The sequence below is a fragment of the Myotis davidii genome, unplaced genomic scaffold (assembly GCF_000327345.1).
Source record: "Myotis davidii unplaced genomic scaffold, ASM32734v1 scaffold117, whole genome shotgun sequence".
In the NCBI taxonomy this organism is placed as follows: Eukaryota; Metazoa; Chordata; class Mammalia; order Chiroptera; family Vespertilionidae; genus Myotis; species Myotis davidii.
Window position 1 is genome coordinate 168,678 of NW_006288382.1, and position 15,042 is coordinate 183,719.

Consider the following 15,042-nt stretch of genomic DNA (forward strand, 5'->3'; position numbering starts at 1 on the left):
AGTTACAAAAAGGTGGATTATTTTATATTGCTCATCCATAAATAAATGATTGCAGTATTTGTAATCCTGGGGTTAATATTCAGATTTTTAAGTTAATATTTAAAAGATATAGTCAAAACGACAAACATTTAACTTTGTGAAGATGAGGTTTATCAACTTTCTAAAACATTTTTAAAAGTTTCTAAACGCTGCCAGGCTGCTGTAGCTCAGTTGATCATCAGCCTATGAACCAGGAGGTCATGGTTTGATTCCTGGTCAGGGTACATGCCTGGGTTTCTGTCTCGATCCCTGGAAAGGGGTGTGTAGGAGGCAGCCAATCGATGATTCTCTCTCATCATTGATGTTTCTCTCCCTTCCCTTCTTCTCTGAAATCAATAAAAATATATCTTTTTAAAAAGCACATGTAAAAAAAAAGTATTAAGTGCTCACTCCAGCAGTACGTACCTATAATTGAACCATACAGAGAAGATTAGCATGTCCCCTGCTCAAGGATGACACCCAAACTCGAGGGGCGTTCCATATTTTTGTGGAATGTAATGAACAAAATAGAAAAATTGTTATGAAAAGTTGTGTAGTACTGAAATATTTCTATGGAGTTCCTGCAGTTTCTGTAAGTTACATTGGCTGCTTCTATTGCAGTTTCATTTTCTAATAATGCAGCACTCACAGTGTTTAGTCTCATTTGGGTGGGGCCTTTGTTCAGTTTACCGTAAGAAAAATTATGTGAAATCTTTTAGCTTTTCACTATTTAGTCCATAGATAAACAACATTTTTCTCTTAGGATATTTTGAATTTGTAGCATACCTATAAGGGACAACTACATTTTAAACAAAAATTAGTAGCTCTGAGGGTGACTGCTATTGGGTAGGTTTCTTTTTTAGGTACTGACGGTGTTCTGAGATTGTCAGGAGGTCTCACAACTTTCAGTATACTTGCTAAAAACCATTAAATTGTCCACTTGAAATGAGTGAATTTTATGTTACATGACTTGTATCTCAATAAAGATGTTTCTTAAAAAACAGTAACTTCTGCTTATTTCACATCAAATGGTGGAACTCTATTTTTCTAGATGCTGGACCCATTATTTTTAAGCAGCCCTGAAAATTCTGGCTCCGGAAGTTGTCCATCACTTGATAGTCCTTTGGATGGGTAATGTTGATTGTATTTTTTGTTTTTTAACATATGTGGGTAAATATGCATATATATACATATACATACATATACAGTATGTTGAGTTATCAATGCTTTTGTGCTACATTCAGAGGAACGTAATTGATACTGTCTATACATACTTACGGCAAATTAATTTTTGTATAGTGTAGACAAATCCCTTAACCTCATGGGACTCAGTATCATTATTCGTTAAAACTGACACCTTATTATAATATTTTGAGTATTCCTGCTTGCCAAAATAGTGTTTTGAAGTTAAATGCAAACTTAGAATTTATGTACGTTTACTTTTAAAACTGTATTGGCAAAACTGCTATCAAATTTTGTATTAATGTTTTGGAGATTTTGTGAGTTGTTTCACCTGTTTAGAATTATGTTTGCTCTGGCACCAAATTATAAATAACTTAACAGTCTTGGTAGTTGTGGCCCAGTATGTTGATTGTGATGTAAAATTGAAGTCCTATTGTTTTGTAAAATAGCTGTTCAAGAATATAAGGTGGATCAAGTGAATTTTTTGTTACAAGTGCTCCCTCTCTCCTGGTTTCAATTAGGACACACAGAGTCAGTGTCTTTATTAAAATCTTTATTGTAAAAATATAACTAATATTATAAGGGAATAGACATTTAATTTTCTGTTACCTGTGTACATGAAGCCTTTGTCTTTGCTTGCATCTACATCAAGACAGCCATTTAAAACATTTAAGAAATTTAGGGAAATAGTAATGTAAAATATATATACTTGATAAGTTAGAAATTACTTCCTTTTTTTTTTTAATGAGGTGTCTATGGCGTGGTTTATTTTTTTGGTTGTTTTTTTTTTAATTGATTTTTTACAGAGAGGAAGGGAGAGGGATAGAGAGTTAGAAACATCGATGAGAGAGAAACATCGATCAGCTGCCTCCTGCACACCTCCTACTGGGGATGTGCCCGCAACCCAGGTACATGCCCTCGACCGGAATCGAACCTGGGACCCTTCAGTCCGCAGGCCGACGCTCTATCCACTGAGCCAGACCAGTTAGGGCATATAAGCTCTTTTTTTATAGATGTGAAAACAGTCTCAGAAAGGTGATTCCAAAGTTACAACAGCTAGTGAAGTGACAGACGGAGGATAAAGCACAGGCATCCCCAACATCTGTGATTCCTAAGCACATCATCTGATCACTGAACTCCATGGGTTCATCTTTAAAGCCACACTTCGTGTCTGCATGGACCAAATAAGAGTTTAAGAAGTTTCTCTTTTTTGAGTTATGTTAACATTTCAGAATGAGCTTCTTTATATGTACACTAGGGGCCCAGTGCATGAATTCATGCACTTTGAAAGGAACTGTGGGCCGTGAGGCTGCAGTGGGCACAGGGGCAGGTGTCGGCCCATCCTCCATGCCCCTACCTGGCCCCTCCTGCCGTGGCCCCTGGTCCCCTATCTGCCAGCATTCCCGCTCCCGCCACCGCTGTTCCCATGCACTGATGGCGCCAGCCCCTCTTGCACCCACTGATGGTGTGGAGCAATTAGGGCCAACGCCAGCAGCGGGTGCGAGTAGCGGCTGCTGCCCTGTTCACCCCTCAGGAGCAGAGGGAGGTGAAGAAGTACTGAGGGCGATCAGGGCTGGGAGCCACCACTCATACCTGCTGACAGCGCCAAGCAATTGGGACTGGCGCCAGTCACCAGCAGCGGATGCGAGTGGTGGCTCCAGCACTGGCAGCAGGTGCAAGTGGGGCTGAGGCCGGCGCCGGCAGCAGGTGTGAGAGCCAGATGGGACTGCGGTACATGGGAGCAAAGAATTTTCAGGTATCACCAGAGGCTCTCCCTGATGACAGCGAATGGGGCCCTGCCTTGGTCTGGCGCCCCTGATTATCTTCTCCACCATCCCGCCTGCTGCTGATGCCTGCCATGTTCCATGCGTGTCCCCTGATGGTCAGCACATGTCATAGCGACTGGTTGTTCGGTTGTTCCGTCATTTGGTCTATTTGCATATTCAGGTTTTATATATATGTATAGATATGGTCTCCACACATACGTACAGATATTGATATTGCATACAGTTTTTTTAATGTTTTATTTACATTCTCTCAATTTAATGTGACATTTTCTACTTTTAGAGAGAGCTATCCAAAATCACGAATGCCTAGGGCACAGAGCTACCCAGATAATCATCAGGAATTTTCAGGTTAGATTATCCACATTCTAAATGTTTAATGTTTATGCTATTAAGTAATGGTTTAGCGGGAAAGGTGAGGGAAATTTTTTTAAAAATCAAAACATGTAAATATGTTTTTCATCATTTGAAAGAAGTACTTGGCTTTCTTAATAACGTAAGTTTCTTATGTGTCTCAATAGACTACGATAACCCTATCTTTGAGAAATTTGGAAAAGGAGGAACCTATCCAAGGAGGTATCATGTTTCATATCACCATCAAGACTATAATGATGGTAAGTTGCTGGCATTCAGATAAGAACAGTTTGTGAAAATTCTCAAAAATAATAAAAATAAAAATTTCATATTTAAGTAATACTATTATAAATAAACTTGTTTCTCAATCATTTAGCTTTCTGCCTAAAAAATTTTTTAATTGGGTCATAACTAAAATTATAATACCGTCTTAGTTTTATGCCAACTTACCTCATAATATTTATCTTTCCCTTAGAAGGAAGGGAATAATTAAAAATATTATTCAGAAAGTTACTCCTTCATAAAATTCATACTTGCATGGCCCTTTTAAGGGAAAAAAATATTGCTACCTTTAACTTTCCAATTTTTTTTATATTTTAAATCGTGATTAGAAATGAGACTAAATTATATTTTTTCTACTTTTTACCCCAAAGTGAGAGTTCTATGATTTTTATGAATGTGTGTATATATGTGTTAACAGAGATTATTTGAATTTGTATTCAGATCCTGTTTGTTTTTCTCCTACTTTTCATTTCTGCTTTCACCTTTTTTCCTTGTATTTTTGTTTTTGACTTTATGATTTACTGTTAACAAGGATTTTTCCTTGAACTCTTTAAAAAATACTAACTTTAAGGTTTAAAACATATAATTAATCATTGCTATTTCAGTATTTTAGCCTAGTCATGGGACAAATTTCTGTTCCTTACATTACAAATTTTAAAAACATTCAATTACAACATATTAATAAAAGTTTTAAGGTGATTATATTTTTGTTTTGTAGGTCGTAAAACTTTTCCAAGAGCTAGAAGGACCCAGGGAACCAGCTTCCGGTCTCCTGTGAATTTCAGTCCTACTGACCACTCCTTAAGCACTAGTAGTGGAAGCAGTATCTTTACCCCGGAGTATGATGATAGTCGAATAAGAAGAAGGGGAAGTGACATAGATAATCCTACTTTAACTGTAATGGACATCAGCCCACCTAGCCGCTGTAAGTAATAGTCATTGGCATAGTGAAATGTATAATAGAACCTTTGCAGAATTTTATAGTATTAAAAGGAATAAATATCAAGCCAGTCCTCAAGAGTGAGACCAACTTCTCAACAAAGTTGTATTTCTAAAGGTGATTGGAATGGCAGGTAAAGCATGTTATTGCTGCTGAATTACTTTAGATGATTCTGTCCTCTTTCATTGAGAGAAGTGTCATCGATTAGTCATCTGTTCATTCATTTCACATTTCTGTGTTGAGTTCCTGCACTGAGATTTCAAATACACCTTCTCAGTGATAGCCTAATAGGGAGAATGGGGTAACATTTAGTCTAAATCAGCCGTGGGCAAACTACAGCCTGGGATCCATGAATAAAACTATTGAAAAAAAAAGACTGTACCCTTTTATGTAATGATGTTTACTTTGAATTTATATTAGTTCACACAAACACTCCATCCATGCTTTTGTTCCGGCCCTACGGTCCAGTTTAAGAACCCATTGTGGAACCCATTGTGGCACTTGTCAAAAAGTTTGCCCACCCCTGGTCTAGATCTTACGTGTGAGTGAGAATTCACCAGGAAGGAGGTGACAGGAGCAGAGGCCATGGCATATTCTGAAGGTGTGGAAGAGTTTGTTTTTGGCCGAAGTGGAGGATATCTTACTTGAAAGAGTAGGAATAGGACTAGCATGGTAACTCCGGCCAGATTGTGAAGTATCTGAACTTCATCATGTAATCGGTGCATACAAAGATGCACGCTCCAAGATTGCAGTAATATTTGCATTCTCTGAATTCCTCCCTTTTGTGCTAGTGTCATCATGTTTTACTTTTACATGTATGCCCTCACCCTACATTTGCCTTAGACAGCTGTCTTTTAAAGGATTAAAAAATAAGAGAAAAAAAGCCTTTTATATATACCTTCAGTCTATTTATGTAGATCTTTATGTAGATCCAAGATTCTGTCAGGTATTAAATTTCTTCTGCTTGAATAATTACTTTAACCTTTCTTCTAATACAAGTCTGCTGGTAATAAGTTCTTTCAGCTTTTGTTTTTTTGAAAAAGGTCTTTGTTTCTCCTTTCTTTTTGAAAGATTTTATTTTCTGGGTGTAGAATTCTAAGCAGGTTTTTTTTTCCCTTTCAGCACTTTAAAAATATTTCTCACTAGTTTTTTGGCTTTTATATTTTCTGAGGAGAAGTGTTCTGTAGTTTGTGTCTTTGTTCGTTTGCCTGTAGTTTGCTTTTTTCCCTCGGGCTGTTTTCAAGATTTTCTTTTGTTAGAATTAGAGTAGGGCTCTTCCCAGCTTTCTATATCATAGGCAGATGGAAAACTGACTAAATATTGCTGCAGTAAAGATCATAAGTAGTCTATCTTACAAGCAGTGGCATCTTAGATTGAGTGAAATAATACTATTACATGTATAACCAAGAAAGAAAATAATCTCATTGCATTGGAAAAAATGAGTTATGGGATTATGAACCTTGTTTGGGTTTAGAATTCTTAGAAAATTGACTGAAGAGGCAGTTTTTCAAAGCTGGTGATCATGCGCTGGCCTCTCTGGTTCAGTTGGTTGAGTGTTGTTCTGTGCACTGAAAGGTCGTTGATTCAATTCCCGGTCGAGACACATGCCCAGGTAGGGGTGTGCAGGAGGTGGCCAATCGACATTTCTCTCGCTCTCTAAAAATCAATAAAGAAAATGTTTAAAAAACCCAAACCATGATGATCATTATGAACTTGGATGACCATGATTTTTCCTCACACCCAAGCATATTCAATCAAGAATGTTACTAATGCAGCATACTCATTTAGTCCTTAACCGTTTTTGTGCAATCTAGATAATCCCATTTTAAGAAAGTGGTTTTTTTTTTTAGCACCTCGTGCTCCAATAAACTGGAGATTGGGCAAACTGCTTGGCCAGGGAGCCTTTGGCAGGGTCTACCTCTGTTATGATGTCGATACAGGAAGAGAGTTGGCTGTTAAGCAAGTTCAGTTTGACCCCGAGAGACCTGAGACCAGCAAGGTAAGACTCGCACACAGAAAACACGTGTTTTTAATAAAATAAATGTAACACATGATAGAATGTTTATTTTTCCTAACACAAATTATTTGCAAAATAAATCAATAATTAGATATGTTTATCTACTTTGTACTGTGGATTTTTCTCTTTTAATGCTCAGTTACATTTTGATTTAGTGTTGCTTTAAGCATACCTTCAAGGACAGTTATTATTTACAGACTTAAAAATGTTTATTCCTTAGGAAGTAAAAATTTCAGAATTAAATCACCTTGATGGTCAATGAAATTCTAATTTTTTACCTTTATTAACAATGCTGTAAAGATTTAAAAATGAGTTCTGTCTTTCAGGAAGTAAATGCACTTGAGTGTGAAATTCAGTTGTTGAAAAATTTACTACATGAACGAATCGTTCAATATTACGGCTGTTTGAGGGATCTCCAGGAAAAAAAGCTTTCCATATTTATGGAATATATGCCAGGGGTAAGTTAGTATATCCTTTGAAAATAGCATACTTTCGGCCAGCGGTGCTCAGTGGTTGAGCTTTGACCCATGAACCAGGACATCAGGGTTGGATTCCTGATCAGGGCACGTGCCGGGATTGTGGACTTGATCCCCAGTAGGGGGCTTGCAGGAGGCAGCTGATCAATGATTATTCTTATCATTGATGTTTTTATCTCTCTCTCCCTCTCCCTTCCTCCCTCTGAAATCAATAAAAACATGTGAAAAAAATAGACATTTTATTTAAAGATTTAGTTGAGGAAGGAAAAATAAAACATTTTGATTTATAAAATGTTATACCTAGTTAATGAAATTTTGGAAGAGTTTTAAATTAGTACAATAATTTTCTTTATTTTTTTAAAAATTTAAATTGTTTATTGTTTAAAGTATTACATATGTCTCCTTTTTCCTCCATTGACCTCTCCTCGGCTGCTCCCACCCCCAGCACACGCCCTCACCCCCCTATTGTCTGTGTCCATTGGTTATGCTTATATGAATGCATACAAGTCCTTTGGTTGATCTCTTACCCCCATCACCACCCCCGCCTTCCCGCTGAGGTTTGACAGTCTGATCGATGCTTCTCTGTCTCTGGATCTATTTTTGTTCATCAGCTTACGTTGTTCATTATATTCCACAAATGAGTGAGATCCTATTTATCTTTCCCTGAGTGGCTTATTTCGCTTAGCATATTGCTCTCCAATTTTATTTTCTATCTTCTTCATCTATCTTTGTATTTTTAACTCATTTTAAAAATTCTAATATATACTAAAATAGGTTACAAGCATCATAGTCCATACTGAGATTTCTCTAAGAGCCTTAAAAATATTCATATTAGCTGGTTTGTCGAAACCAGGATCCAGTTCCGGACCACATAGTACATTTAGCTGCTGTATCCCTTACTCCTCCTTTATTTTTATTTTTAATAAGTTTTTATTGATTTCAGAGAGGGAGGGGGAGAGAGAGAGAGAGAAGCATCAATAATGAGAGAGAATCATTGATTGGCTGCCTCCTGCACACCCCACACTGGGGATCAAGCCCACAACCTGGGCATGTGCCCTGACCAGGAATCAGACCGAGACCTCCTGGTTCATAGGTCGATGCTCAACCACTGAGCCACGCTGACCGGGCACTCCTCTTTTAATCCAGAGCAGTTTTATGTGACAGAGATTTGACAGGCTATTGTTCTGTTGACAGTCTCACCTCATGGCATTTTATAATTTGTTCCTTTATCCCCTTATTTTCTATAAACTCCAGGTTAGATCTAAAGTCTAAGTTAGATTCAGATTTAACATTTTCTATTAGAATGCGCCATAGATCATGCTGTGTACTTTATTTTGCATCCCATTAGATACAGTTTTTGGTTGTTTCATTGTTAGTGATGCTAAGATTGATGGCTCGATTAGGGTGCTTGATACCCTGATTCTTCCATTGTCAAGTTTTGTTTTTTCCTGAAGACACAGTTCCTTTTCAGCCATCGCCTAATGTTTATAACACAGTTTGATAATAATTGTCTCAGTAAATAATTTCATTAGGAGCTGCAAAACGTGATTCATAGAGTCATCCCTCTATGTTATTTTTATAATATGTAGAGTACATTCTAATACTAATGATTTTCAAGATGGTGTGTTTATGCATTTAAAAATACATGCAATCCAGCCAGTGTCGTTCAGTGGTTGAGCATTGATCGACCTATCAACCAGTAGGTCATGGTTTGACTCCTGGCCAGGGCACATGCCTGGGTTGGGGACTCAATCCCCAGTAGGGGGATACAGGAGGCAGCCAATCAGTGCTTCTCTTCATTGCTGTTTCTATCTCTCTCCCTCTCCCTTCCTCTCTGAAATCAATAAAAAATTATTTTTAAAATACATGCATTCTCATAGTTTAATAAGTCCTATATAACAGAAAAAAGGTTTGATTTATGGGTCTTTAAGGGAATAGTTTGATAGAATTATATGTAGAATGTACAAGGTTGCAGGGTAAGCTTATGGATCATAAAATTGGACCAGATTCTGATAGTAGTGGTCTTAACCATAGTCAGTCTCACAAGGGCATCTCACAGAAATTTATTCTACAGAAGTAATCCAAAAGAAGGAAAAAGCTGCATATATTTATTTTAGTATGATCTGTGATGGAAAAAATGGAAATTCATTGCCCATGGTGGAAGTAAATTATGATGGCATTGTCTAAGAGAATAATGTTAAAAATTAAAATTGTGGCAAAGTTGAAAGAAGTACTTACATAAGAAATAAAAAAATAATATAAAGTGCTTTTAAATAATGATTATGATATTTTAAAAGTATCTGGCCGAAACCGGTTTGGCTCAGTGGATAGAGCGTCAGCCTGCGGACTGAAAGGTCCCGGGTTCGATTCCGGTCAAGGGCATGTACCTTGGTTGCGGGCATATCCCCAGTGGGGAGTGTGCAGGAGGCAGCTGGTTGATGTTTCTCTCTCATCGATGTTTCTGACTCTCTATCTCTCTCCTTTCCTCTCTGTAAAAACTCAATAAAATATATTTAAAAAAATAAAAAATAAAAATAAAAATAAAAGTATCTGTATTGGGACAAGGACAGAGAAACTTAGAAAAATGAGCTATGTTGGGATTGTGATTTGTCTTTCCTCTTTTATTCAGATTTTCATTACTGTTTGTGTAATATTTAAATTAAGATAGAAATAATTATGAATAACAGTGAATAGAGACTCAGATTGTTGAAGATACGATTAATTAAAATGATTAATTGGTTAAAACTGATTTATATCACAAACAGAGATGGATAGTCTTTATATAGTTAGCAATCATAGGATAATCCAGGACTATCAGGAAGAGGTGTTAGATCACGTAAAAGCAGCTGTCTTATCAAAGTATAGATTTCAATGAGCTTTTAATGAGCTTTTAAATTTGAAAAGCTCATTACCAAATTAGTTATAGTTAATTGACAATCTGAATGAATTGTAAATATGGTAAGCCCACGGCATCAATGGGTTGGACATACGGTACATGTTCCTAGACTTTCCTGAATCTCCAAGTTTGTGAATGATGCTATGTAATTTTTCTCAGTAAATTAAGCATGCTGGATTCAAGATTTGCCAAAATTGTCATCTCTTCTTCCATTTTCTCAAGCACAGCACCCCATTCCTTAGTGTATCTACAACTACTTTCAGACTAGAACTATAACTACCTTTATTTCAGTACCTGGACTAGCAGTCGTTTTTAATCTCTGTTAATTTTACATACACACATGCAATTTTTTAAATATATTTTATTGATTTTTTACAGAGAGGAAGGGAGAGAAATAGAGAGTTAGAATCATCGATGAGAGAGAAACATCGATCAGCTGCCTCCTGCACACCTCCTACTGGGGATGTCCCCTCAACCAAGGTACATGCCCTTGACCTGAATACCCTTCAGTCCGCAGGCCGACGCTCTATCCACTGAGCCAAACCAGTTAGGGCTACACACATGCAATTTTTAGCTGGCACAGTGCTTCCCAACCCATTCGAGTTGTTCCTACTGAAGAAGGTACACAAAGATAAAACAGCTACACCAGTGGATCGTTAGTGCCGTCGGCACAATAAATCTTAGAAGATCTGTCCCTCAGGAAGCATTTTCTTTCCATCTTTTAAAGTGTTTGTTATTCATCAGATTTGCACATTGGAACCAGTAGGGCAGCTTTTGTAAAATTCACGTGTCTGTCTCACCTCAGACTGACTCAGCATTCTCCAAGATGGCACCTCATCCTGCGTTAAAAACACTTAGGACAATTTGAAATTCCTCTTTAATATGTTTTCTCATGTTTTGAACTAGCATGTTGAGTATATAAAGGAAAAACTTGAAAATGTAATGTGTTCTGATTTTCTAATCATACCCATTCTTTCTCCTGAGAAATAAATTGGCAGATATCAATAAAAGGCTTCTAAATAAAATAATAATAATAATAAAATGCTTCTAAAAACAGAGAAAGAAAAAATAAATAATTAAGTAGGACATATATAGAAGAACAAGTAGGAAAAGCAAGAATATATTCTGGGCAAAACAATATAAAAGTACAAGAGAATTTTTAGAAACAGTTGCAAGGAATATGAGACAGAACTAAGACAGTAATACAAACAAGGATCAAGAACCGTTGTAAAGGCTTCCTTTAGTGGTGACCCATGCTCTTCCACAGCTCTTGTCAGGGAATACTAGTATATAATTGAATTGTATGTAAATGAGATGGCATATACGCCCTTCCTGAGAATTCCCATGCTTTCCCACTCAGCTAGGATTCTTTAAAAAATAAAGATGTAATATAGTGGTTCATTTCAAACCATACCATAGTTTTCTTTTGTTTTCATTTAGGGTTCAATTAAGGACCAATTAAAAGCATATGGAGCTCTTACTGAGCATGTGACTAGGAAATACACCCGTCAGATTCTGGAAGGCGTCTACTATTTACATAGTAACATGATTGTTCATCGAGACATCAAAGGTAAGGAATGAGGTCTTTTCATTTTAAATACACAGTTTTCTTTGTGTGTGAATAAGAAGAGTAATACGCTTAAGAAAGCTAATGTTTAAATCAGTACAGCTGCCTTTAAAATACTGTAGGACTCAGTCATATTCCGGCAAGTTCTGCTGTCCAGGTCTCCACGGTAGGCCACTCCCTTACGGGCTTCACAGAATTAGTAAAGTTCAAATGACCGTAAAGAGTGACCATGTTTCATGTTGGGGCATAGGCATTAGAATATAATGGTTCGGAGAAGTCTCTGGCACTAGATTGATGGCTTTGTTCAAATTCAGGCTTTATCCGTGATTAATCGCGTGACCTTGCAAACAGGCACAGTCCCTCTATGCCTCCGGGCCTCGTGTTTAGCGAGGGTGATAATGTCCAACTCATAAGATTCCTGTAAGGATTAAATGAGATGACACATATAATATGCTTAAAACCGTGTCTGGTGTCTAGAAAGCATTCTGATAGCTATGGTGATGATGTACTTCATGTTGAGATCATATTAATTTAAGCCTTTGGAGTGGGTGTTATTATCTAGGGAGGAAATAAGAAGGAGGAAGGGAGCCTGAGATTGAGCTCAGATGAACTTCAACTCAGTTAAGCTATTTTTTAAAATTCAGCTGTTTTCAGGGATCAGGTATGTAAGGTAAATGCATGAAGTGAGATAAAAGTGAGTGGAGGAGATACGTAAAATTTGAGTGCTTAAATTCTGTACTGCAAAGCACACCTGCAGGTGTGAGTCTATAAAAGCTGAAGCTTGGTTCTAGAAAAATTGGGTTGTGACCGCAAATTAAAAGATGACTATTAAGTCAACCAATCTATACTAATAATAGAGGGATATGCAAATTGTCCAGGATGCCGTCACAGTAACAGTAATGACCAGCAGGCTGCCTGGGGCAACAAGGCCGGCAGGTGGGTTAGTGAGGGATGACCAAACGACTGAACAGCAGGCTGTGTGGGTTGACCAGGCTGGCAGAAGGGGGCAGTTGGGGGCGACCAGACAGGCAGAGGGGGGGCAGTTAGGGGCAATAAGGCAGGCAGGCAAGAGAGTGGTTAGGAGCTAACGGTCCTGGATTGTGAGAGGGATGTCCCTGATTGGAGAGGGTGCAGGTCAGGCTGAGGGACACCCCCTCCTCCCCCGCCCCACCTCGTGCACGAATTTCTTGCACCGCCTCTAGTCTATAATAATAAAAGCGCAATATGCTAATTAGACCAGACTTCCTTCTGACAACCTTCCGGATGAAGCCGGGGCCAGTGGCCGGAGGGAAGCCCAGGTCCCGGGTGCTAGAGGGAAGTTAGTGCTGGCAGCCAGGGAAAGGAAGGCCTACTCTTGCACAGATTTCGTGCATCAGGCCTCTAGTATATGAATAAAAATAAAAAATACATTTTTTATTGGTCTTACTGAGGGGTTGAGCTACCCAGGTATTTACTGCCTTCCTGTGGTGAGCCACATCCCGAATGTGGCCATATTCAGGCTAAAGAGAGCGCTGCTAACCAGTGTCTAGTGATATAGTGGACTCTGCTACAGAACATTGAGCCAGACCATCGCACCAGAATGAAGCATACAAGAGAAGGAGGGTGTGGCTCATGACCTGAAGAGAGAGGAGCCTGTCTTTATCTGCCCAGCATAGGCAGGCCTCAGGTGTCAAGGACAGCTGATAGCTTGAAGAACCACACTGGGGAATTATTCTTTTAGGAATGATCTCTATTCAAGCTGGTTTCTCTTTAGCGCTCATAGTGAGACAAGATACAGGGACCAAGGGGAGCTACCCCAGATGGGCCTTACCAGGAGTGATGAACCACACTAGTCAGATGAGGCTAGAAGCAAGCTGACTTAAAATCCTGATAGGACAAATACAGGGATAGGAGGAAAGTAAGGTGTAAGTTGGAGATGCAAAACCGTCTGTAAAGTGAGAGTATGGCCTAGAAGAAAAGTGTTTATATGATTGACAGTGGTTACTTCCAAATGGCAGGATGAGTGATAGTTGTTTTCTTTGACACAGTTTTTACTTTTTCTATATTTCCCAAACTTTATGGTGAGAAATTTTTAAACTGTGAGGGAAAAAGAACGATAGTTGATGACTTTTTAATGAAACCTAGGATAAAAACTAATTGATCATTGTTGCTAGGCAACCAACTCATTATTTCATAACAGGGTCCTTTTATTCTGCCTTTCTTTTACTGACTGTACCATTGAGGACCACATAGTGGTTGAAAGAAAACTTGTCTTTGTAGCAATATTTTGACTAACAAATGAAGAAGGAATTATGGAATAGTGCCATTTTACAGCCACTAATGAATTAATAGGTATAAGCATTAAAGATTAACAGGTGCTGACATCTAAAACAGAGACAATTGAGCATGACATACTTCCTATCTTTAGATTACATCATCATATCTATGAAGTAGTTTTGCAAAAAGTAATAATAATAATCTGAGTCTGATCAAGCCTTTAGATTCAGCTACCAAATTTTAGAATTGTAGAGTATACATTTCAGCAGACGAACATGGCCAATAGGATGCCTTGGGATGGAGTCCAAAGACCTAGACACTAGGAAAGCCACGGACAGGCAACTCAGGTTCCTCCTAAAGTGCCATGGAAAAGATCACAGAGACCTTTAGATCAGTAAAGGCTTAAAATAGGACTCATTGAGTCTCAATGTATGGACCTTATTTGGATTCTGTTTTTTTTGTTTTGTTTTGTTTTTTATTTTTTTTTTAAATATATTTCATTGATTTTCTACAGAGAGGAAGGGAGAGAGACAGAGAGTCAGAAACGTCGATGAGAGAGAAACATCGATCAGCTGCCTCCTGCACATCTCCTATTGGGGATGTGCCCGCAACCCAGGTACATGCCCTTGACCGGAATCGAACCTGGGACCTTTCAGTCCAAAGGCCGACGCTCTGTCCACTGAGCCAAACCGGTTTCGGCTGGATTCTGTTTTTTATAAAAATGTAAAAACCACTGAGTATATATATTTAACATTATTAAGGAGGTATTGTCCATCCTGTTTGGTGTAATAAGAGCCATTATCTTTTAAAGCTAATGAACTATCTGTCGATCATGAAGTCTTGCCTTTGTTTCAAATAATATGAAGGGGGAAGAGGGAGAGGCTGGCAGCATAGGTGGGGCTGGGGCATGGATACATATACTATTCTACTTGCTTTTTTCTTCTTTTTTTTATTAAAGCTTTATTGTTCAGATTATTACAGTTGTTCCTCTTTTTCCCCCCCCATAACTCCCCTCCACCCAGTTCCCCCCCCACCCTCCTCCCTCACTCCCCACCCACTGTCCTCATCCATAGGTGCACGATTTTTGTCCAGTCTCTTCCCGCATCCCCCTCACCCCTTTACTCCCCAAGAATAGCCAGTCCATTCCCATTCTATGCCCCTGATTTTATTATAATCACCAGTTCATTCTGTTTATCAGATTCTCAACTTGATTTTCAGATTCTCTTGTTGATAGATGTGTATTTGTTGTTCATAATTTGTATCCTCTCTC

General features: G+C 38.3%; 1 protein-coding gene across 1 annotated transcript in view; it reads left to right on the plus strand.

The window, feature by feature from the left end:
* Positions 1–15,042, plus strand: part of MAP3K2 (mitogen-activated protein kinase kinase kinase 2) — a 53,522-nt gene that overhangs the window by 24,061 nt on the left and 14,419 nt on the right. The window contains exons 8-14 of the mRNA XM_006760238.2: positions 1,070–1,149; positions 3,268–3,335; positions 3,506–3,598; positions 4,339–4,545; positions 6,411–6,559; positions 6,904–7,035; positions 11,390–11,519. Coding sequence (XP_006760301.1) covers positions 1,070–1,149; positions 3,268–3,335; positions 3,506–3,598; positions 4,339–4,545; positions 6,411–6,559; positions 6,904–7,035; positions 11,390–11,519 — 859 coding nt within the window. The remainder of the gene's footprint in view (positions 1–1,069; positions 1,150–3,267; positions 3,336–3,505; positions 3,599–4,338; positions 4,546–6,410; positions 6,560–6,903; positions 7,036–11,389; positions 11,520–15,042) is intronic.